At 57.7% G+C, this 21,457-nt stretch overlaps 3 protein-coding genes across 13 annotated transcripts; 2 read left to right on the top strand and 1 right to left on the bottom strand.

Moving 5' to 3' along the window:
* Nucleotides 1-184: 184 nt before the first annotated feature.
* Nucleotides 185-12,808, top strand: NEURL4 (neuralized E3 ubiquitin protein ligase 4). Of its 6 annotated transcripts, none has more exons than XM_015458630.3 (29): nt 185-1,262; nt 2,175-2,619; nt 2,814-2,879; nt 3,024-3,322; nt 3,495-3,606; nt 3,695-3,783; nt 4,519-4,591; nt 4,741-5,005; nt 5,224-5,405; nt 5,695-5,780; nt 5,903-6,065; nt 6,152-6,350; nt 6,441-6,517; nt 6,630-6,708; nt 7,020-7,189; nt 7,286-7,414; nt 7,844-7,989; nt 8,093-8,317; nt 8,415-8,513; nt 8,595-8,756; nt 8,952-9,116; nt 9,669-9,827; nt 10,179-10,358; nt 10,498-10,585; nt 10,678-10,785; nt 10,895-11,039; nt 11,190-11,302; nt 11,385-11,550; nt 12,110-12,806. In XM_015458630.3, exons 1-29 carry the CDS (start codon nt 981-983, stop codon nt 12,312-12,314), a joined length of 4,677 nt encoding a protein of 1,558 aa, XP_015314116.1. In that variant the 5' UTR covers nt 185-980; the 3' UTR covers nt 12,315-12,806. The 6 variants fall into 6 exon arrangements, with proteins under 6 accessions (XP_015314116.1, XP_015314115.1, XP_005220289.1 ...); XM_015458629.3 differs by having other exon boundaries at nt 7,020-7,195; XM_005220232.5 differs by having other exon boundaries at nt 7,020-7,195; nt 7,283-7,414.
* Nucleotides 12,809-13,061: 253 nt separating this feature from the next.
* Nucleotides 13,062-16,230, top strand: GPS2 (G protein pathway suppressor 2). 2 transcript variants are annotated; one of them, XM_005220227.5, is made up of 11 exons: nt 13,062-13,088; nt 13,284-13,446; nt 13,766-13,875; nt 13,950-14,062; nt 14,214-14,293; nt 14,373-14,455; nt 14,647-14,800; nt 14,893-14,982; nt 15,081-15,160; nt 15,245-15,340; nt 15,514-16,230. In XM_005220227.5, exons 2-11 carry the CDS (start codon nt 13,353-13,355, stop codon nt 15,595-15,597), a joined length of 984 nt encoding a protein of 327 aa, XP_005220284.1. In that variant the 5' UTR covers nt 13,062-13,088; nt 13,284-13,352; the 3' UTR covers nt 15,598-16,230.
* Nucleotides 15,878-21,018, bottom strand: EIF5A (eukaryotic translation initiation factor 5A). 5 transcript variants are annotated; one of them, XM_015458612.3, is made up of 6 exons: nt 20,948-21,018; nt 18,477-18,662; nt 17,200-17,304; nt 16,845-16,976; nt 16,676-16,749; nt 15,878-16,518 (listed from the first exon to the last, which is right to left on the bottom strand). In XM_015458612.3, the coding sequence occupies exons 2-5, from the start codon at nt 18,639-18,641 to the stop codon at nt 16,687-16,689; spliced, it is 465 nt and encodes a 154-aa protein (XP_015314098.1). In that variant the 5' UTR covers nt 18,642-18,662; nt 20,948-21,018; the 3' UTR covers nt 15,878-16,518; nt 16,676-16,686.
* Between the last annotated feature and the right edge of the window lie 439 nt (nt 21,019-21,457).

The following is a 21,457-nucleotide window of genomic DNA, read 5'->3' as shown; positions in this document are numbered from 1 at the left end:
GGGCGGAATCAAAACTGTTTAGGGACCTCCGACTGGAAGCCTCTCAGGTTGCCCCTCCCTTTCTGTCCCACCCTAAAACCCTTCTTTGTCTCTGGGATTTGTTCCCGCCCTTCTCCCCCATCTCCACTCTCATCCGAATTATCCAATCATAGTCAGGTGTCCAGAAACTTAATTGTGACGTCACACACAGTCCAGTTGAAGCGTAGCGTCTGGGGAGTCTTGCTGGGGGGTTGTTGATAGCTCTGGGGGTGGCGGTCTTTGAGGACTGACAGCGTCGTTACCTGAAACTACCTGCCAGGGCTCCTTTGGACTGTTTATTCGTGGCTTTAAAACCTAAGTTTGGTTGAACTAGAGTTCAAGATGGGCTTGTCTAGAAACATCCGCGAACTCTTTTCGCCCCAAAAGCCAGCCCGTTCTGTTTCGGAGAAGTGGAGGGATTGCGACACTGTCGAAAGACATATCCGGTCTCAAGTGGTACGGAGTGTGACCCTCTTTATTTACAAAGCTACCTCTATGTGCTCAGGGCCCGCTCACACCGCTTCGCGGCGCGTGGAGCGAAGGAAAGACCCCGCCTCCTCTTGCCGTAAAGCGAATATTTCAAAGTGTTGCCTGTCCTCAAAGAAGGCAGGGTCGTCGGTGTCGCAAAGTTGAAAGTGTTTGGGCACCACCCCCAAGTCGTAAAAGTGCCTGCGGCAGTCGTTTCTTCTACTGTCGCAAAAGCTCCCGGCCCGTTTTCGCCCCTCTGGAGCCACTCCGTCACCTCGCCCGTGCCGTAAAGCAAACCTGCCCGACTCTGTCGTCCTTTCTCTTCCCCCTGTAGTAGTCCTTAGTTCCCTACTCCGGGATGCTTTATTGCCCGGCACTGCCGTAAAGCATATCTGGCCCCAGCCCCCGAGTCCTATTCCCCCAGGGCGTCCGTGCACCGCGGTTGCCACGGTGCCGCCAAGCGCGGCTGTCGCGCGGCCCCGGTGTCAGCGGCGATGGCGGCGGGGTCGGGTGGGAATGGGGGCTCCGGGGGAGGCCCCGGGCCGGGGCCGGGTGGGGGTGGTGGCCCCGGCGGGAGCGGCCCAGGGCCGGGGTCCGGCGGGAGTCTGGGCAGCAGCGGGGAGCTGCATCCGCGCACCGGGCGCTTGGTGAGCTTGTCGGCCTGTGGGCGTACGGCGCGGCGGCAGCAGCCAGGCCAGGAGTTTAACCACGGGCTGGTGTTGAGTCGGGAACCCTTGCGGGATGGACGCGTCTTCACCGTCCGCATCGACCGCAAGGTGCGGAGCTGGGGCCGCGGAAGCGAGATGTGAAGGGTGGTGGGAGGGGACCAGAAGGCGATGCGGGAGGACAGCTAGGGTAGCCCACTACCGAGAGGGAACCGCTAGCCAGAACACTAGGTGATGAGCAGGAAGGGAGCATGAAGCGGAAACATTGTCACAAAGAGAAGGAGACAAGGAGAGCTTAAGTTTTGTCAAGATCCAGGAGCAGGGAAGGGACACGGGGCCCCACCCACTATAATGATTAGAGAACAATGCTCCTGGGATAATTTCTGGGAGACGGAGGATGGAGAGATGTCAGATATGTGATGGAAAAAGAGAGATAACCAAGAAAAGAACAACCATTGAAGAACAAAAGCACACCGAAGGGGACAGAAAGATGGGTGAGGAGAGATACTCAAAGCAAGAGATGTGTGTGCCTGTGCGGTGATGCGGCGGAAATACCAGGTGCACAGAGGTAGAATTTGGGAGGAGAGTGAGTTTGAGTGCAGCCATAGCCTAGGAGAGAGGCCCAGAGAGAGAGAGCGAGCAATATACCAGCAAGTATGGAGAGCTGTGAATTTGGTTGAGGAGCCACAGAGACCAGAGCAGTTAGAGATGGCAGGAGCCTGGAGCCAGGGAATTTAGCCAGCTTGGTGAGCCAGCGTGGGAAGAGCATGGAATCATAGACAGCGTGCACCCAGAGTACAGAAGAGAGTTACTAAAGGAGAGCAAGTCTAATCATTCCCTGAGACCAGAGTCCAGAAAATACTTTGTGGGACTGGATCTCTGGATTGGGGATGCCTCGTATTTCAAGAGAGCAAAGCCCGGTTAGCTGTCTGAGAGGTGGGAAGAGGGGGACACAGTGGCCTGTGAAATGCGGGAGACCCATTCGTAGCCCACCCTGAGCCACTGTCCACCGCCCCATCACAGGTCAACTCCTGGAGTGGCTCCATTGAGATTGGGGTGACGGCACTGGACCCCAATGTGCTGGACTTCCCAAGCAGCGCTACAGGGCTGAAGGGGGGCTCGTGGGTAGTGTCGGGCTGCTCGGTGCTGAGGGATGGACGGTCTGTGCTGGAGGAGTATGGGCAGGACCTTGACCAGCTTGGCGAAGGGGACCGTGTGGGCGTGGAGCGCACGGCTGCCGGGGAGCTGCGGCTCTGGGTGAATGGGCGGGATTGCGGCGTGGCTGCCACGGGCCTTCCGGCTCGTGTCTGGGCCGTCGTGGACCTTTACGGCAAGTGCACCCAGATCACTGTGCTCCCCCCTGAGCCGGGCTTCAGCCCCCCTACTCCCAGCCCCACGCCTCCCCTTGAGCCTTCCGCCCCCGCTGAAGATTCTGCCTTGGCTGAACAAGGGACCTCTGGGGATGAAGGTGAGAATGCAGCTAGGGCAGTGGTGGGGGGACAGGGCAGAGGGAATGGCTGAAGGGAGGGGGCGGGGCAGGGCAATGACAAGTGAGGCTGGATGTGGGCTGGGAGAGCAGGGGCTAGTGGAGGGGTCTCTTGGCTGTGGTCCCTGCAGCAGGAGCTGAACCCTTATTCCCCTCCCATTCCACCTGGTCCCCAGCCTTCATGGTATCCCCAGCGCAGGCCCGACCGGAGACGTTTCCTAACAGCCTTGAGTCGCATAATGGTGAGGGTTCCTGGGAGGCCTGGGAAGGGGAGCGGGACATGAGGTGGACGGTGGGGGGACCTCAGGAGAGGGGTAGGGAGAGCATGGTGAGCCTGAGACTGAGAAGACTCATTTCCGCTTCCTTCCTGTGTCCCGCTGTTGCAGACTTTGCCGGCATGGAGCTCTCCGAGGTGGTGAGCAATGCCATCCTGTCTGCGTACAACGGGGGGCTCCTGAATGTGAACCTGAGCTCCCCCCCAGCAGGGGAAGCACCAGGGTCTAGCGGTGCTGCCACCTCGCCCATTGTCACCTCCAACGATGCTCTCCTTTTCCATGAGAAGTGTGGAACCCTCATCAAGCTCAGCAACAATAATAAGACCGCTGAGCGCCGCCGGCCCCTGGATGAATTCAACAACGGGGTTGTCATGACCAATCGCCCGCTCCGGGACAATGAGATGTTTGAGGTGTGCAAGGTGTTGGGGCCTGGCCAGCGTCTCACCCTCTGGGAACTAGAGATGGGGCTCGATCCCCAATGCTAGCAGAGGGTGGAGGTGGCCTAGGGAACTCAAAGGGTGGAGAGATTTTTTTCTCTGCGTTTATATTTCCCCTCTCCCTTCCACTGTCATTCCACCCAAGATCCGCATCGATAAGCTCGTAGATAAGTGGTCAGGCTCCATTGAGATTGGTGTCACCACCCACAACCCCAACAATCTGGAGTACCCAGCCACCATGACCAACCTGCAGTCAGGTACCAGCCCCTGGCATGGTGGGGGCGTGGCCTGTGGTCACCAAGCTGCAGGGAGCCCATACCCTAACCAAGGTGTCTGCTTTCCCAGGTACCATCATGATGAGCGGCTGTGGTATCCTGACCAATGGCAAGGGCACCCGCCGGGAGTACTGTGAATTCAGCCTGGATGAGCTGCAGGTGAGGGTGGACACAGCGCCGGCCTCTCTCCAGGGGCACCCCAGTATATACCGAGCAGTCCTGCCTGGGCCCCATACTCTCTGATGTGGAGGAAGGCCCTTTATGTTTTGTCTGAAGGTTCCTTCTGAGAAGGGCTTCAGATGGTAAAGAGTCTGCCTGCAAAGCAGGAGACCTGGGTTTGATCCCTGGTTTGGGAAGATCCCCTGGAGATGGAAATGGCTACCCGCTCCAGTATTCTGGCCTGGAGAATTCCATGAAGAGAGGAGCCTGGCAGGCTACAGTCCGTGGGGTCACAAAGAATTGGACACAAATGATTGACTTTCACTTTTCCTTCTGAGAAGGCAGGGCTGCCCAACTGTTAAGCACTCAGATTTTGCAGTCAGATGGGTTCCATTCTTCTTTCAGTTTGGCCTTTGGTGGTGGTGACCTGCGGCCAGAAGCTCATCTTTTTGGGTAGTTTTTTTTTTTTTATTAATGTCTGAAAATGAGCCTGTTAGTATTATTGGATAGAGTGCCATGAAGGTTGAGTTGGTGTTGATAAGATAGTTTAACATAGTGCCTGACTTGCCTCGAACATTCGGAGTGGTCTGAGATGCATGGGAACCAGTTGGAGCTGTTCCCCTGTCGCATTGGTTGATGGGAAGGCTGGAGGACTACCCTGTTCTCAGTGTCCAAGACAAGTCTGGAGCCTAGCTGTCGAAAGATTCCAGGTTTTTATTTTTCTGCTTTGAATAGGAGGGTGATCACATTGGTCTCACGAGGAAGTCCAACTCTGCCCTACACTTCTTCATTAATGGCATTGATCAGGGTAAGGAGAAGCTCAGAGAGGGCGGCTGGGCCAGGGCTTTCACTGAGGGGGGTCTATCTCATTCTCCCTTTATTGATTCTTCTCCCCTCGTCCCATGCACAATGAGACGGCCGTCATTCCTCCATTCCCTGTGCCTTCCACCCCTGCAGGTGTGGCGACCCCCTTGACACCCCCAGTGGTGTACGGTGTGGTGGACTTGTATGGGATGGCCGTGAAGGTGACCATCGTCCACAATAACAACCACAGTGACCGCCTTCGCCGGAACAATGCCATCCTGCGGGCTCTGTCCCCTGAGGGTGCTCTCCGCCGGGCTGCTCCTACAACCCAGGCAGAACCTGAGCGCCTGCTCTTCCACCCCAACTGTGGGCAGAAGGCAGCCATCACCCACGAGGGACGCACTGCCCTGAGGCCCCAGTATGGCCCATGGGGTGGGGAGAAGCCTGCGGAGGGGCTATGAGGGGATTGGGGGAGGGGTGGGCAAATGGGAGGCCGTGGGAGTCTGGTCGGGGGGCCTCCTGGAGTGAGGACCGTGGGTGCTTGACCTGGGCAGTGGGTGTCACTGAGCGTTGCAGGGCTGAGCTTTGGGGCACTGTGTGTGGCGGGATCTGAGTCCCCACTTGCCATCCCCTCAGTGCCACCGACGACTTCAATCATGGTGTGGTGCTGAGCAGCAGAGCCCTGCGGGATGGAGAGGTGTTCCAGGTGCGCATCGACAAGATGGTGGACAAGTGGGCTGGCTCCATTGAGATTGGCGTCACCACCCACAACCCTGCCTACCTCCAGTTGCCCTCCACCATGACCAACTTGCGCTCTGGTGAGCTCCCAGGAAGGGCAGGGCCAGGATAAGATGCTAGGGGGGAAACCGTCCCTGTTTTCCAGACCCTCTTTCACTTGTCACGTTTGTGATGACACATTCGGTGCCTGAGGCATGCCACGTGGATAGGGCCTGTGGTTGGTGTGAGAACTGCAGAATTTTCTTGCTCTGCCCTGAGAAGAAAAGGCAGGCTGGACTGGTAGCTTCCGGAAGTAACTGGGGGACTACTGTGTAAAGGAAAGAAGTCTTGGCTTCCTCTTCATGGCTTTTACCACTCGTTGTCCACTAGGGACCTGGATGATGACAGGGAATGGGGTGATGCACAACGGGACGACCATCTTGGACGAATACGGGCACAACCTGGACCGACTCAAGGTGGGAGACTGGGGGGACTGGCACCTGTCGGTAGCGGGGAGGCAGGCCAGGTGGAGCTGCTGAAGGACCAGCCCAGGCAGGAACTCGGCCTGACTCCTCACTCCAGCCCCCCTTCTTCCAAGGCAGGGGACACGGTGGGCGTTGTGCGGCGGGAGGACGGGACTCTCCACTTCTTCGTCAATGGCATGACTCAGGGTCCCGCTGCCTGGAATGTGCCCCCAGGAGTCTATGCTGTAGTGGATCTCTATGGCCAGGCGGCCCAGGCCACCATTGTGGACGACGTGGGTGAGGGCCGAGCTGGGCAGGGCCTGGGGTGGCCTTGGGAGGCCTCAGAGATGACTGTAGGCCTAAAGGGTGATGTCCATTTGCAGAGGTGCCCCAAGTCCCTGAACCACTCCCTGAGGGGAACAACCAGGTGTCTCCAAGCTCCCCATCGTCTGGGGCTGGGGGCTCGGACCTCCGCTTCCACCAGCTGCATGGCAGCAATGCGGTCATCACCAACGGGGGCCGTACTGCGCTCCGCCACAATTGCCGCAGCGAGTTCAACGATGCCATTGTCATCTCCAACCGGTCAGTGTCTGGACTTTTATGTCCCTACTTCCCTACTGCTCAGCATCAGCCACCCAAGTGGGGCCTGTCTGACGGCCATTCTCCTGGCAGAGCCCTGAGAGATGGCGAGCTGTTTGAAATCGTCATTCAGAAGATGGTGGACCGCTGGTCAGGCTCCATTGAGGCTGGTGAGGGGCGTGTGTGTGTGTGTGTGTGTGTGTGTACGTATACACGTGCTGGGGAGGTGCTGGCTGCCAGAGGCTGGGGACTCGGCTCTGACCCACCCCTGCCTCCTTCTAGGAGTGACCGCTATTCGGCCGGAGGACCTTGAATTCCCCAACACTATGACAGACATTGACTATGACACATGGATGCTGAGGTTGGGCTGTCTGCTTTGGCAGCCAGCTTGGTGGAGCTGGCCGGGATGAGGGAAGCAGGGTTTGGGGCCTATGGTAGGTGTAGACCATGACAGACCTAGGTGGTCTGGCTGTTCCCTCCCCATAGACCCTTAGGGTAGCTTCTGCTTTTGCCTGGGGGGTTTCCAGGGTGCAGGAGACAAGATTGAGTCTCACACCCCAGGTTAACATCACAGTCCAAGGCCCTGGACGATTCCAACAAGCAGAGATGGGGCAGAGGCCTGTGTGGGGAGGAAGCTGGGAGGCCGATCTACCCGTTCTGTTATCCCTGCAGCGGCACAGCCATCATGCAAGATGGGAACACCATGCGCAACAACTACGGGTGTGATCTTGACGCGCTGGGCACTGGCGCCCGCATCGGTATGATGCGCACGGCCAAGGGCGACCTGCACTACTTCATCAATGGCCAGGACCAAGGCGCTGCGTGCTCAGGCTTGCCTCCCGGTAAAGGTGACTATTCTGTGGCTTTCGACCTGCCACCTTCGGCCCACTCCATCCCAGGCTACTGGGCTGCTGACGCCTTCTGTTCTTACTCAGAAGTGTATGCAGTAGTGGATCTGTACGGCCAGTGCGTCCAAGTGTCCATCACCAATGCCACCGGCCCCATGGACAACAGCCTGGCGACCAGCAACTCCGCCACTGAGAAGTCGTTCCCCCTGCACTCCCCAGGTTTAGCTGGCAGAGAGGGAGGATGGCAGGGAGGGAGCGGGGAAGGGCTCTGTCTGCCTGTGGTGGGTCTGAGGGGTGCAGCCTCCAGGTCAGGCAAGCTGTTTAGACAGGCTGGCTGCAGCAGTGGTAGACCAAGGGGAAGGGGGAGGGCTCAGCCCCTGGTGGGGAGCACCAAGAAGAGGGGAGGAAGTTCCACCTGGACACAGGGCCTGGATGCTTCCCTGCCACCAAAGGGCTGGGACACCATCGCTGGGCATGGCAGGTTTGGGACTGAGTCCTGCTGTGGTGAAAGAGGTATCAAAGTTCTTGAGGGAAGACCGGAGGTGGGACCATCATGTCGACTTCCTGCTGCATCTGAAAGCCTCGCCCTGTCCTCTCTGAAGCTTGCTGCCCCAATCCTCCCCCTCCTCTGGTCCTGTCTTCCCACAGTGGCTGGCGTGGCCCACCGATTCCACAGCATCTGTGGCAAGAACATCGCTCTGGAGGAAGACGGCACGAGGGCAGTGCGAGCAGCCGGCTACGCCCATGGCCTCGTCTTCAGCACCAAGGAGCTCAAGAGTGAGGAAATCTTCGAGGTGGGCTGTGGCGATGTAACCCAGGGGGCCACCAAACCTCCATGGAAGGGCCAGCCTGCTTCCCATCCTCCTGCAGTGCGCTGAGGGTTCCTCTGTCTCCCAGGTGAAGGTGGAGGAGCTGGATGAGAAGTGGGCCGGCTCCCTCCGCCTAGGGCTGACCACGCTAGCGCCTGGGGACATGGGGCCCGGCGCAGGTGGGGGCCCGGGACTGCCTCCCTCCCTGCCAGAGCTCCGGACAAAGACCACCTGGATGGTGTCCAGCTGTGAAGTGAGGCGCGACGGGCAACTCCAGAGGATGAACTATGGCCGGAACCTGGAGAGGCTGGGGGTGAGGCAGCTGACCCCAGGGCCGCAGGTGGGCCTGGGAGTGGGGGCAGTGGGGAGAGGTGGGCTGAGCCCTTGTCCTTGCCATGCCTTGGCCCTAGGTGGGAAGCCGTGTGGGCATTCGCCGAGGGGCAGACGACACAATGCACATCCTGGTAGATGGAGAGGATATGGGTCCTGCAGCCACCGGCATTGCCAAGGTAGACCCCAGACCTTCCATGGACCTGGAGGAGGATCAAGGTCCTCTGCTAATTTCTAACTTCTGGTCTGTGTGCCCACAGAGTGTGTGGGCTGTGTTGGATCTATATGGGCCAGTGCGGAGTGTCTCTATTGTCAGTTCCACCCGTCTGGATGAGCCAGAAGGCACTCAGCCTCCTTCCCCCAGCTCAGACACCGGCAGTGAGGGTGAGGAGGACGACGAAGGCGAGGAGCATGGCCTGGAAGTAAGAGGTGGCAGCAGGAACCACTGGGCTCAGGGATGGACTGTTGGTGGGCCATCAGCCACCAGGTCATTTTCGGATTCCCTGATCTAGTCCTGGATGGCCAGAGGCTTATTGGCAGGCTCTATGTCCATCCTGGTGGGGTGGCTTCGGTTTTGAGTCGGCACTCCCAGCAGCTCAGTCTCTCCTCCTTACCAGGGCCAGAACCAAGTGGCCATTATGCCCACAGCCCTTGAGTTCCTGGAGAACCATGGGAAGAATATTCTCTTGTCCAATGGGAACCGTACAGCCACACGAGTGGCCAGCTACAACCAGGGCATAGTTGTCATCAACCAGCCCCTGGTGCCCCAGCTGCTGGTCCAGGTGAGCTACACCTCCTTATCCCCAGCTCCTCTTGCTCCAGGTGACGCAGGGCCAACTCTCCTGTAGAAAGGCTTTTTTTTCCCAAGTGGAGGGTGAAGTGGAAGGCATGCATGCCCCTTAGCTTTCTGGGTGTTTGCTCATATCCTGTGGTGGGAGTTGTAGATCAGTTTCCAGGAAGTACCCACCTGAGGGCTGTGATGAGGGAAACAGTGTGGAGGGGCTTGGGGAGGCCAGGAAGGCTCCTGATCCTGTATGTGGGAATGGGGCATGCTTTCCAGGGGAGGGGGCATTATGCTGCGAAGATGTCATTTAGGCAGGTGAAGGAAATCCCCAGGGACAAGAATCCTTTATAGCAAGACCAAGGCTGAAACAGGGAAGGACACAAACAAATTGGCCATTTCGGGTCCCTCCAGGTATCAGAACGGGCTGCATCCCAGGCTGCACTCTGGGGTGCCGTCTTCTCTCCCTGGCAGGGGTGAGGAGCCCAGTCCTGCTGGATGGGGGGCCTCTTCGCAGGAGGCTATGATTGTGAAGCAGTTGCCTTCTCCCCAGGTGCGGATAGACTTCCTGAACCGGCAGTGGACATCTTCCCTTGTCCTGGGAGTCATCACCTGCCCACCGGAGAGGCTCAACTTCCCTGCTTCTGCCTGTGCCCTCAAACGGGCAGCCTGGCTGTTGCGGGGCCGAGGGGTCTTCCACAATGGCCTCAAGGTGGGTGGGGAGCAGGGAGAGGGCGCTGCCTCTCAGAGGGAGTGGCTGGCTGAGGGAGAAGAGGGGCCCCGAGCCCTGGAGGTAGGAGCACAGGTGTATAGTGGCCCTGTAGCAGGTGGGCAGAGCTGTGAGTGCCATTACCTGGACAGTCTCAGGCTCACTGCCTCCTCTGACATCCCTGCCATTGAGAATGTCACAAGGGGGGAAAGGGAAGGTGGACTTTAGGTAACTGAAGCAGTGGGCAAGGGTAGAGGCAAAACCCAGGGACTTGCAAAGCTTAGTGAAGGGCGGCGGTGGCTGCTGCCAGTGGGGAGTTTGATCTCCCTGAAGACAATAGATCTTTCCTCCTAGATCTGTGAGAAATTTGGGCCGAATCTGGACACATGTCCAGAAGGCACCATCCTGGGACTGCGGCTGGACAGCTCTGGGGGGCTGCACCTCCATATCAACGGGATGGACCAGGGGGTGGCTGTGCCAGATGTCCCCCAGCCATGCCATGCGCTCGTGGACCTCTATGGGCAGTGTGAGCAGGTGAGTGGCCGTGGGAGGAGAGGAGTGGTACCTGGGAGGCTGGGCGGTCCCAGGAAAGGGGAAGCCAGTAGTTCATGGAAGGGATCAGCAGGCCCTGGGGGCTGGTCACACCCTGACTGACCACCCCTCTTCTCTGCAGGTGACAATCGTGAGCCCTGAACCAGGGGCTGCCAGTGGGAAAAGTGCTGGAACCCAAGGGGACATGGAGAAAGCTGACATGGTGGATGGTGAGCCAGCCCAAGGGGCCAGGGCCCACCTCACCCTGACTTTGTACTTCTGGCTCCAGCCCCTGTGACATGGGCCCACTCTGCTCCCTCAGGTATCAAGGAGAGTGTGTGCTGGGGCCCACCGCCCACCACTAGCCCCCTCAAAAGCTGCGAGTATCACGCCCTTTGCTCCCGTTTCCAGGAACTGCTGCTGCTTCCTGGTGAGTCCCCAGTCCCCCAGAACCTCCCTTATTCCCGGCCCAGCTCTGGGCTGTGGCTGAGCCCCAGGGTGGGGGCCATGCCACAAAGTCTGCTGCTCACTCTCCACAGAGGACTATTTCATGCCTCCGCCGAAGCGTAGCCTGTGCTACTGTGAGTCTTGCCGAAAACTTCGAGGAGATGAGGCCCACAGGCGCCGAGGGGAGCCCCCCCGTGAATATGCTCTGCCCTTTGGTTGGTGCAGGTTCAACCTCAGGTATGTAGAAGGAAGGATTATGCGCCTCCCGCACTGTCCTTTACCCACCCTGAGAAAAGGTCCTGAGAGGGTGTGTAGAAAACAAAACTTCTTGTCTGGGGAATGACCTTGGGGAGCCAGTAACCTTTGTCCTGTCTGTCCACCTGCTAGGGTGAACCCCCGCCTGGAGGCTGGGACACTAACCAAGAAGTGGCACATGGCCTACCATGGAAGCAATGTGGCGGCTGTCCGGAGGGTGCTGGACCGAGGGGAGCTGGGGGCAGGTACGTAGCGCCAGCGGACGCAGGGCAGGTGGGCCTGTGGGTGGTAGGAGGGCCACCCTGACCCAGCTCTTCTCCCTCGCAGGCACTGCTTCCATCCTGAGCTGCCGGCCCTTGAAGGGAGAGCCTGGGACAGGGTTTGAGGAGCCTGGAGAGAACTGTGCGCCTCCCCGGGAGGAGCAGCCCCCTCCAGTGCTGCTTTCCCCCTCCCTCCAATATGCTGGGGCTGAGACCCTGGCATCCAAAGTGCAGTGAGTACACGGGAGGGGCCCCAGGGCCACATGGGTCTCCATGATTCCCTCCTGTCCACCTTGTCTCCCTAGTGCCTCAGTCTCCAGCCAGCCCTTCATTCACAGTCTTTGTACAAGTGCCATTTATTTTGTTCTATCACAAAGAACAAAGAAGGGAACCCTGGTCACATGGAACTTATGTCCTCTCTTGCTCTAGAATGTTTATCCATAGTTATTTAGTATTTTTAAAGGTGACAAGTAAGTACTATGGAAGCGAAAAGTAGAGCAGAGTGAAGTGGATCAGGAGTGTGGTTGGAGCACACAAGATAGGGTAGTCCAGGTAGATATCACTAAGAAGGTGAATCTGAGCAAAGACTTGGGCAGGATGGAGTCAGTCAAGCAGGCATTGGGAGGAATACCATTTCAGGTAGAGATGAGGCTGCAGCCAAGCCCCTATAAGGAAGGAGTGACTACCAGGAACAGCAGGGCCTGTTGCTAATTGAGGTGGTTGCAGGTGCCAAGGGGCAGAGGTACTGGGGCCAGAGGCCTCACTGCCCTATTTCTGCTTGTTACGTGACAGATTCCGGGACCCCAAATCCCAGCGGACGCACCAGGCCCAGGTGGCGTTCCAGGTGTGTGTGCGCCCTGGCTCCTACACCCCGGGACCCCCTTCTGCGGCCCTCAGAGAGCCTCCCGATCCTCACTTCAGCCCAGCCGAACTTGAGTGGGTGACCAAGGAGAAAGGGGCCACGCTCCTCTATGCCCTGCTGGTACGGGTGGAGTGAGGGGCGAGGCCGCACCACTACAAGCACAGTTGGGCCTCGGCCCGTGGACTCGGAATGATGACTGCCTCCAGGTCATTCCAGCGCCCCGCGACATGCATGGTGCTCAGCCTGGCAGATGCACAGGAGCGTGTGGGCAGGCTCTCAGACTAGCTGGGAAGCGGAGCTTGCTTGGCTCCGTGCCCCGGCTGGAAGGGGACCTCCCTCCGTCCGAGGTGAGGGCGCAGCGGGGAGCCTGGCCGCAGACCCCGGGAAACCCTCTCCATGCACTGATCTGGGGAGCATGACTCCCCGCGACTCCTCCCCCATACACTTAATTTATTTCCGTTTCTGTTCCCTGGTTACTGTGAATCCCAGAGGCGTCTCCCCGTGCCCCAACGAAGCTGCTGTTCCGGCCCGGGCGGGAGTGGGGAAGGCGGGGGCCGGGGCTCGGGCCTCTGTACAGTTGTTACTGACTCTGATTTCTAAGGAGCCAATAAACGCAGTCGAAGAGCAGCCGCCTCGGCCCCTCTTTCGCGTGCCTCTCGCCCGCAGGAGGAGCCCCGGCCCCGCCAACTTCAGGGGCTCCGCCCGCTGGGCAGGCCGGGTTGGGGAGTCTCGTGGGGCATATGGGGGGGGTTTGGACGCCACGGGCACCCGTCACCGGCACTTCCGTCTGCGCCGCTCCGCCCAACCAGCGAGCTCGCGGCGGCCCGACTCCGGAAGGATTCGGCCCAGCGGCCGGATGTGACGCCGCGGCCCTGCCGCTCGGGAGGCCACAGAGAAAGCGACGATAAGGCGGGTAGGGTGGGGCAGGAGCCCGGGTGGCGGGCAGGGGCGGGAGCGCGGATGCCGAGACCCAGGCCCGCGCACGCGAAAGTGCCGCGCTGCGGGCCCGGCCGGGCGGCCGACACGTGACTGGGGCGGCGGGCGGCGGGCGGCGGCTTCCGCCTGGACCCGGCGCGCTCCCACTGAGCTGCCGCCTCCCCGCAGGCCCGGCCGGAGGTCTGGCAGCCAGCGACAGAGCCGGGCGCTCACGGCCCGAGCGTCCCCAGCAGCACCATGCCTGCGCTTCTGGAGCGTCCGAAGCTGTCCAACGCCATGGCCAGGGCGTTGCACCGACACATCATGATGGAGCGAGAACGCAAGCGGCAGGGTGAGCCGGGCCCAAAACGGGAGGACGCACGGTTCGGGCGCACCGCGGTCCACGGTGACCCCCACCCATGAGCAGACCAGTGCATGGCGGCCGAAGCCAGAGGGATAGCTAGCCCCGTGGTGATGGTGGTGGGAATTAAACAGGCCACGCCTGGAGCTGGGAAGGACCTTGGAGAGCACCTAATAAACCTCCCCGTTCCAGCCCCCAACAGTGATGAAGCCTGTTCCAGAGCACTGGAATAACCAGTTTTTGCTGGTCTTCAGTTCTTAATGTTCTAATATTTTAACACCCTGCTTGCCCATTCTGCCTCTTATTCCAGAGGAGGAAGAAGTGGACAAGATGATGGAACAGAAGATGAAGGAAGAGCAAGAGAGAAGAAAGAAAAAGGAGATGGAAGAAAGAATGTCACTAGAGGAGACCAAGGAACAAGTAAGCAGTTCCTCCATCTCTCCCTTCTTTCGTCTCTTGGCTCTCCTGCTTTCATCTTCTCTCCCCCTCCCCAGATCTTGAAGTTGCAGGAGAAGCTTTTAGCTCTACAGGAAGAGAAGCATCAGCTTTTCCTGCAGCTCAAGAAAGTTTTACATGAGGAAGAAAAACGGAGGCGAAAAGAGCAGAGGTGAGATTAAAGAGCTAAAAATAAAATCGAGGCCAAAGTGTAACAGGGATCAGGTAACAAAAGATCAGTGTTTAATGGCATATGGGAAGGGGAGTGTGTGGGGGTGGGGACACGACAGACTTGTCTTTGACCTGCTTTCCTTTCGCTCCAGTGACCTGACCACTCTGACATCAGCAGCATACCAGCAAGGCCTGACAGTTCACACCGGAACTCACCTCCTTAGCATGCAGGGTGAGGGTTAAGAAACTACTGGTCAGAATGGGCCCTCCTGGGAGTTGCAACATCGTGAAGCACCCCTCTCCCTTTCTAGGGAGCCCTGGAGGACACAATCGCCCAGGCACCCTCATGGCAGCTGACAGAGCCAAACAGATGTTTGGACCCCAGGTGCTTACGGTAAGAGCAGGAAGATTGGGTGTCTAGGCTGAATTTTTTTTCCTACTTCCACCCAGACCCTAGCATCTTCACCAGCCAGCACTCAAGTTTTGAGTGTGTCTACATCCTGAATAGGGGGAATGGGGGTGCAGTCACTTGAATTTCTGCTTCATGGAGTTTACAGGCAGTGAGTTCTCATCCTTCCTTCTTAGACCCGGCACTACGTCGGCTCAGCAGCTGCTTTCGCAGGGACCCCGGAACATGGGCAATTCCAAGGTAGCCCAGGTGGTGCCTATGGGACTGCTCAACCCCCACCTCACTATGGACCCACGCAGCCTGCCTACAGTCCTAGTCAGCAGCTCAGAGGTGAGGTGGGAAGAGGAATTTTCCTCAAGACCCAAAGCGAGGAGTGTTGAACAGGCTACAAGGAGGTTCTAATGGTCTCCTGCCTTCCTCAGCACCTTCCGCGTTTCCTGCAGTGCAGTACCTGTCTCAGCCACAGCCACAGCCCTACGCCGTGCACAGCCACTTTCAGCCCACCCAGACAGGTGATGGGAACACCCCGTGCTGGGGCCCAGTTCCATGCGTCCTGCCTTTCTCCTTTCCCCATTCTCTACTCACTTCACACTCCTCCTTCCCCACCTAGGGTTTCTCCAGCCTGGTGGTGCCCTGTCCTTACAAAAGCAGATGGAACATGCTAACCAGCAGACTGGCTTCTCTGACTCAGTGAGTAGAGCCTTGAAAAGTCAAGGGCTGCCTATGCTAAGGGGAGCCTCAGGCTGCCTCAGTTGCTGACACTGTTCTCTGCAGTCCTCCCTGCGTCCCATGCATCCCCAAGCTCTGCATCCCGCCCCTGGACTCCTGGCCTCACCCCAGCTCCCTGTGCAGATGCAACCAGCAGGAAAGGTAAGGGTGGTGATCAAGCCCCTCAGAATCCCTGCATTGCAGGGAAACAGCATTGGGTGGGATAGACGACCCCCACCCTGTTTTCCCTTCCCCTCCCTGGGGTGGCTCTCTGGTGTGGAGTAGACAGGAGGGTGTGCACACTGACAAAGCCCTCCTTTCATCACTGCTGCCAGTCGGGCTTTGCAACCACCAGCCAGCCTGGCCCTCGGCTCCCCTTCATCCAGCACAGCCAGAACCCACGATTCTACCACAAGTGACCATCAAATTTATCTTCAGCCTTGGCCCCAACCTCTGCCCTTGGGGAGGATCCCCCGTGTCCCAGTACCAGGCCAATAAAATCTACCTGCCACTGCCCCTGGCTGCTGTCTGTGTTGCCTCCCACTGGACTGTTTAGAGGGTGGGCAGTGGCTGGCAGGAATCACAGAGTGACAGCAGGGTTGGTTGTAATGAACTCAGCAGCAGAGTTCATTCAACCTGTACTCTTCAGATTTCCAAATAAATACCCATTTAATTAGAAAAAGCAGCTGAGTTGGGGACTTCATATTAAACTTGTAGTTTTATTCAGGTTTGATTTTAACAAATGTGTCGGGGAGAGAGCCCGCAGGAAAGGATGAAGCCCATGGGAGCAGGGCCCTCCCAGATGCCTGAGGAGGGGGCATGTCCCCTCCCCTCTCCTCCTCTTCCCTCCCCATCTTTAGATGGGGAGAGACATAGGCAGGGGAGGGGGCTGGTCCCCAGTCTGTGGGGGTGGTGCTTGGGATAGAGGGCTATGGAGGAAATAAGGGGTCAGATTAGGTAAGAATTGGGGAAGGGCACAAGGACCATTTGCCAGAATCCACAGCTTTCTGATTCCAGATTGAATTAAAAAAAAAAAAAAAAAAAAAACTAAACCACAAGCAGCACCCACCCCGTCTCCCCCACCAGGGTTGTAGTGCGAGGGGAGAAGAGGAGGGCAGCTTCACCAAGGCCATGGTGCACTCACTCCTGGCCAAGGGAGCAGGGTGAAGGGCAGGGGCTCCCCGACAGATTGAAGGGGTAGGGGAAACCAAAATAAAACGTCAAATAAATCGTGTAGGAGGAGTCCAGCCAAGGGCCAGGCCAGAGCTGGGCCAGGCTGGGGGGGGGGGGGGGGGGGCGCCTCTGCAGGCTGGAGGATCACTGCTGCCACCACAGCCACCCTGGGTAAGAGAGAGAAACCAGGTAAGACAGGGTAAACCTTCACAGGGGAAAAGGGTGAGGGGGCAGGACCATGCTAGGAGGCAGAAAATAAGCCATTAAGGCTAATCTAGCTGTTTGATGGAGATAAAGTATGTGAAAGGGGGGAGTCACACTCACCTGGGAGCCAGTTATTTTGCCATGGCCTTGATTGCAACAGCCGCCTCCTCTGTCATGGCGGACAGCACCGTGATCTGGGAAAGCACAGGGAAGGGGAGTCATGTCTGAGTGCAAAGCAGGGGAAGAAGCACAAAGAACAAAGCTGGGTACAAACTTGGGAGCACCATACCAGAATCTCTTCTCCACAGTCGTATTTCTGCTCAATCTCCTTGCCAAGGTCTCCCTCAGGCAGACGGAGGTCCTCTCGCACCTCCCCGCTGTCTTGGAGGAGTGATAGGTATCCATCCTGGATGCCAATCAGCTAGGGGCAGACAGAGAAGAAAGCTGAAGATAGGCCCAAGTAGCCTGAGGATGAAGGGTGTGATGGGCAAACTAGGGTGGCAAACAGCTAACACCGAATACCCTCTCTTGCCCATCTCCCTTCTCTCAGCACAAGGTCTTTGGTCAGTATCAACTTCTACTGCCCGCCCCCACCCCTGCCAACTGCTACTACTAACCCACCTACAATCATGGCACCTACATACCTGAAAATCGTTCCTTTTGATGTTGGGGACATCCATATTATGAGTTGATGGGCAGATATCTTCGTATTTCTTCCCAGTGAAGATGTCAATACCAACCAGATGGACCTACATCACATCAAAGAGAAATCCAATTATACTCGAGGATGGAGGAGATCCCTGGCTGGGTGGGGGGAAGTCACACTAGGTTGTCAGGACAAAGAAGAGTTGGAATTGAACCAATCAACTCAAAAAGGAAAACACTAAAAGGCTCACTAAAGGGCTCTAAAAAGAGCCTGAGGCCAAAAGACCACCACTGAAATTGCAGCTGACCACACAGGTGAGGTTGTAGGGCAGCCTTGGAGCAGTCAGTTACCTCAAGCTATCAAAACGTTAACAAGAGACCAAGATTCTAGGGGAGTAGGAGGAACCTAGGTAAAAGTTTACAAGACCTTTTATTGACATCAGCATAAAAGGCCGAGAACTTGGAAGGTAGGAAGAAAAGAGTTCAAAAACAGGAAGGAATAAGAGCTGAAAATAAAAAGGAGTTGGGAGAAAGCAGAATTATACATATAGGAAATAAGGAAACCAGAAAGAATGATCTAGACATTTGGAGGTAACCCATGACAAATGCCAAGTCAATAGAAAACAGAAAAAATGATTAAGGAACAAAAGCAGAGGAAATTCAAAGATGAATCAGGTTGAAGTTTTGGGTGGGGGGGAAGTGGGGAGTCTGAAGTTACAAGGAAAGCTGTAAGGAAAATGCTGACCAAGTAAGCAAGCGGGCTCCAAGAAGAGGGGGCAGGTAGAGGCACTCTGACCTTGCATCAGAGATGTGATGGGAAAGCTGGACCTGGAGAGTGGAGCAGTGATGTACAGAGGTGCAGAGATGTGCACTGGTGCCCTGCCAGGGGAGGGGTGCATTTTATGTTAGGACTGGAGAAAACATGGACAAACTAATGGAAACAAGAGCACCTACAAAGACTCAGACAGACAAATACAAAAAGCAAAGGCCAGGAAAAAGAACAGAGCAACTGAACAGCCAGAGCATAGAGGACCACGAAGAAAAATTGGAGACACACAAAAATGGAGAAAGGAAGGGGCTCCAAGGATGTTGGGGCACAGGAGGGTAACCGAGGAGGAAGCTGAAGGCTGGTGCAATAGTTGAAAAAGGTGTCCAAGGCTGAGTACTGACCACCAGGAGCCAGATGGTAATAAGTAATACAAGAGCTAAATAAGATAGAGGGCTAGCACTGACGACAGCAGGTGGGGAAAGCAAGGTACAGAAATGAAATTCTAACCTTGGCATGGCCGTGCTTGCCGGTCTTAGAAGTTGACATCTCCACAATCTTACATGGCCGGCCTTTGAGCACCACGAAGCCATTCTTACGTAATGCTGAGCACTGCATCGGGAAGGTGGCTGAGGCCCCTGCATCTCCTGTCTCGAAGTCCAAATCATCTGCCATTTTAAGAGGCTACGATTCCAACTAGAGTCAAGAAGAGAACTAGGGTCAGTGACGAAAGAATTAATACGGTCTCCAATCCATCCCACTCCACTCTAGAAACATTGCTTCATTTTTTCCCCCAGCACTTTATCCCTTTACCCACGTAAAATAGCTTCTAGACTAAATGCTGATTAGATCAAAAATACGAAGAACTGGTGTGTATGGCAGTGGAGATAAGCTGGATCCCCACCCCATATGAAAACTAAAAGAGTGGCTTGAAATACCAAAAGCTCCAGGAATTTAGGATCCCAAATCTCTGATATGGGCAAAGGCCTAATTCTTGGTCGAGGGAGGACTCAGGTGTTACTTGCCACTGAAACCAACCACCCCTGTTCCCCACACATAACCAGGGCTATAATTAGGTGAGCAGCTATGAGCCAGCAAAAAGGCGGGGCTAATGTAGGGGGGGAGGGGGTGGAGACCGGAGGACTGGGAGCCCCACCCGTCTCTGTTACACCCCCCCCACTCTATCCACACAAGAGCCCGTCATTGGTACAGGAAACCACAAGGCCGCTTTGGGGGATTCCCGCCTCTCCAACATGCATTTGCAGATGCAGCCGAGAGGGAGAAAGCAAAGTTGTTTTCTAACTGATCTCCCTGCCAAACACCTCTGGTTTCCCAAAGGGAACCCAGGAACCCAGCCTCTCAAGGGCCCTCCCACTTTTCCCAGGATGCATCAGTCCTGTCGGCTTTTCAGGCCCGGCCTGTACAGTCAGTACAAAGTGGGGGAGTGGGGAGTGGTGAATGACAATAAAATGAAAGCAAAAGGCTGGTAGTAGTGAGTAGTATGAATTATACTAGGCTAGCAGAGTTAAAGACCCTAAAACCAGGCACTCTCAGGTCAGACACCACGACAGAACAGTGACAAGGTGAAGAGCACCTATCACAGCGGGTAACTCATCTGCCTGGGACTTTAAGGCGCCGTCGGCACGTCCGAGAAGAGTTGGGCTCCCGTCCAATTGCCCTCCGTTTCCCCATTTCTCTGGCCTCCCAGCACGGACGAGCGCCACTTACACCTGGCTGGCCGCCTCACTTCACAGGAGGGCTAGGGGGAAAGCTCCAAAGATCCATGAGGTGGGGGGAGCCGTAACATATGCCCACAGCGGGCTCTCCGAGGTGATCCTGATCCGGGCCTCCGGCCTCTCCCACTCCTCAAAATTCCAAGCTCCCTTAGGCGCCTGCGAAGACCAGCTCTCTCCGCGCCGTGGGTTGCCGGCTCCCGCCCACCATGTGGCCGCCCGGGGCTTCCGGTGGCCGGGACCTGGGGGGAGGGGTCCCCGCGCTGCCATGCGGCCCCCGTCCACCTTCGGCCATGCGGCCTCCGACCCCGAGGACAGCCTCCCGTAGGGGGCATTTCCGGTACTGCAGCCTGCCCCCTCCTCAAAGGCCGCGCCAGGCCGGAGCCACGCCGCCTCCCCTCCCCCCCCCCCCCGCCAGCCGCCAACCCCCCCCCCATGCCCTCTCACCGAACAGCCCCCTCCCCCACCTCACGTGGCCTCGCGGCTCCCGGTTCACAACGGCGCAGGTACCCTTACCCCGGCGGGCCGATTTGGCCCCCGGCTCTCGCCCTGGCGTGGCCGCCCGGCGGCCTCTCCCGCGTGGCGGCCTCGCGGCTCGCCGTCCCCCGCCCTGCGTCGCTCCAACGTCACCCGACCAGCCCCAACCGTCACCTCGCGCGCCAACCGGGTCGCGCGCCTAAGTATCTCCGTACCTCGCGCGGCTCGCAGACGGAACCCCGTGCGGCGGAGCCGCAGCTCCCCTCTGCCCCCTCCCCGACCCTCGCGCAGTTCCATCTCTACTCCCAGGCCCAAGTCAAGGTTCCGCGCACGCGCGCGCTGCCCGCTCTCACCTCGCGCGAACGCACTGACTCGACCCCGTCCGCTCGCCGCGAGCCCAACCGCTGCCTCCGAGCCCACTGCCGCTGCCGCTGCCGCCGCCGCCGCCGCCGCCTCTACCGCCGCCGCCGCTGCTGCACACGGGTCTTAGTACGCAGGCGCCGACTCCCCACTGACCAACCAAGCAGCCCTGTGACAGCCGCGCAAGCGTGCTATCTATCTCCTCCGCCCTCCACCCCCGCACTGCGCAAGCGCACAGATACTCCCTGCTCTCCACCCTCCCTCCCACCTACCCATCCAATGACGCGCATACGTGAACCCGCCCCTCACAAATCCTAAGTTCGTCCCACCAGTAGGCAACGCGCAGGCGCATCCGGTTTTTTAATCCCTTCTACCTCCTCTGCCCTCCCCGTGTTAGACCACCAGCCCTACCGGACAATCCTTGCGCCTGCGCGATAAAGAGTCCTACACTCCACACCCTCTGAAGGAAACGCCTCGTCCTCAAGGCGCATGCGTGTTGGGAATGCTGAACGCCCCTTCCACCTCAGACGTCGTCTGTACGCCAGGCGTTGAAAAGACCACGCCACTGTATCGCTGGTCTTGTCTAGAACGCATGCGTCTTAGGAAACGCCCCACCTCGACTTTAGCTGGACTTGAAAGACTCACACGTTTCAGAAAACTTGTACTGTGGGGTGGGCCCCTTGTCGCAAAACCCATCCCTCTCCCCCTGCTCCCCCGTTCCAGACATGCGCGAGAGAGCTCTTTCCGCTTCACTCTTCCCCGCGCGCTAGTGTGGTCGAGTTACCACCCATCTCAGCTTCACTTCTCTAAAACTGTGCGCCTCTACTCTGCCATAGAGTTTCACCCGGAAAGATAGAGCGGCCCCGTCCCAGCCACCATCTTGTTAAAATTCTTAGACCGTATTGGTCCCTTTGGCTTCCA

Source organism: Bos taurus, chromosome 19 (genome assembly GCF_002263795.3).
Source record: "Bos taurus isolate L1 Dominette 01449 registration number 42190680 breed Hereford chromosome 19, ARS-UCD2.0, whole genome shotgun sequence".
In the NCBI taxonomy this organism is placed as follows: domain Eukaryota; kingdom Metazoa; phylum Chordata; class Mammalia; order Artiodactyla; family Bovidae; genus Bos; species Bos taurus.
The sequence above is the reverse complement of the archived record's forward strand: the minus strand, read 5'-3'. Positions and strand labels throughout refer to the sequence as shown.

Bases quoted from the DNA above. Each gene is read 5' to 3' on its own strand.
- NEURL4 (XM_005220232.5), top strand. From the start codon at position 981: ATGGCGGCGGGGTCGGGTGGGAATGGGGGCTCCGGGGGAGGCCCCGGG. The intron at 6,709-7,019 runs GTTGGGCTGTCT...TTATCCCTGCAG, and splicing joins TATGACACATGGATGCTGAG to CGGCACAGCCATCATGCAAG. The intron at 7,196-7,282 runs GTGACTATTCTG...GTTCTTACTCAG, and splicing joins AGGCTTGCCTCCCGGTAAAG to AAGTGTATGCAGTAGTGGAT.
- GPS2 (XM_005220227.5), top strand. From the start codon at position 13,353: ATGCCTGCGCTTCTGGAGCGTCCGAAGCTGTCCAACGCCATGGCCAGG. The intron at 13,447-13,765 runs GTGAGCCGGGCC...CTCTTATTCCAG, and splicing joins GCGAGAACGCAAGCGGCAGG to AGGAGGAAGAAGTGGACAAG. The intron at 13,876-13,949 runs GTAAGCAGTTCC...CCCCCTCCCCAG, and splicing joins TAGAGGAGACCAAGGAACAA to ATCTTGAAGTTGCAGGAGAA.
- EIF5A (XM_015458612.3), bottom strand. From the start codon at position 18,641: ATGGCAGATGATTTGGACTTCGAGACAGGAGATGCAGGGGCCTCAGCC. The intron at 17,305-18,476 runs GTTAGAATTTCA...GATGTGATGTAG, and splicing joins GCAAGCACGGCCATGCCAAG to GTCCATCTGGTTGGTATTGA. The intron at 16,977-17,199 runs GTATGTAGGTGC...GTCTGCCCCTAG, and splicing joins TCAAAAGGAACGATTTTCAG to CTGATTGGCATCCAGGATGG.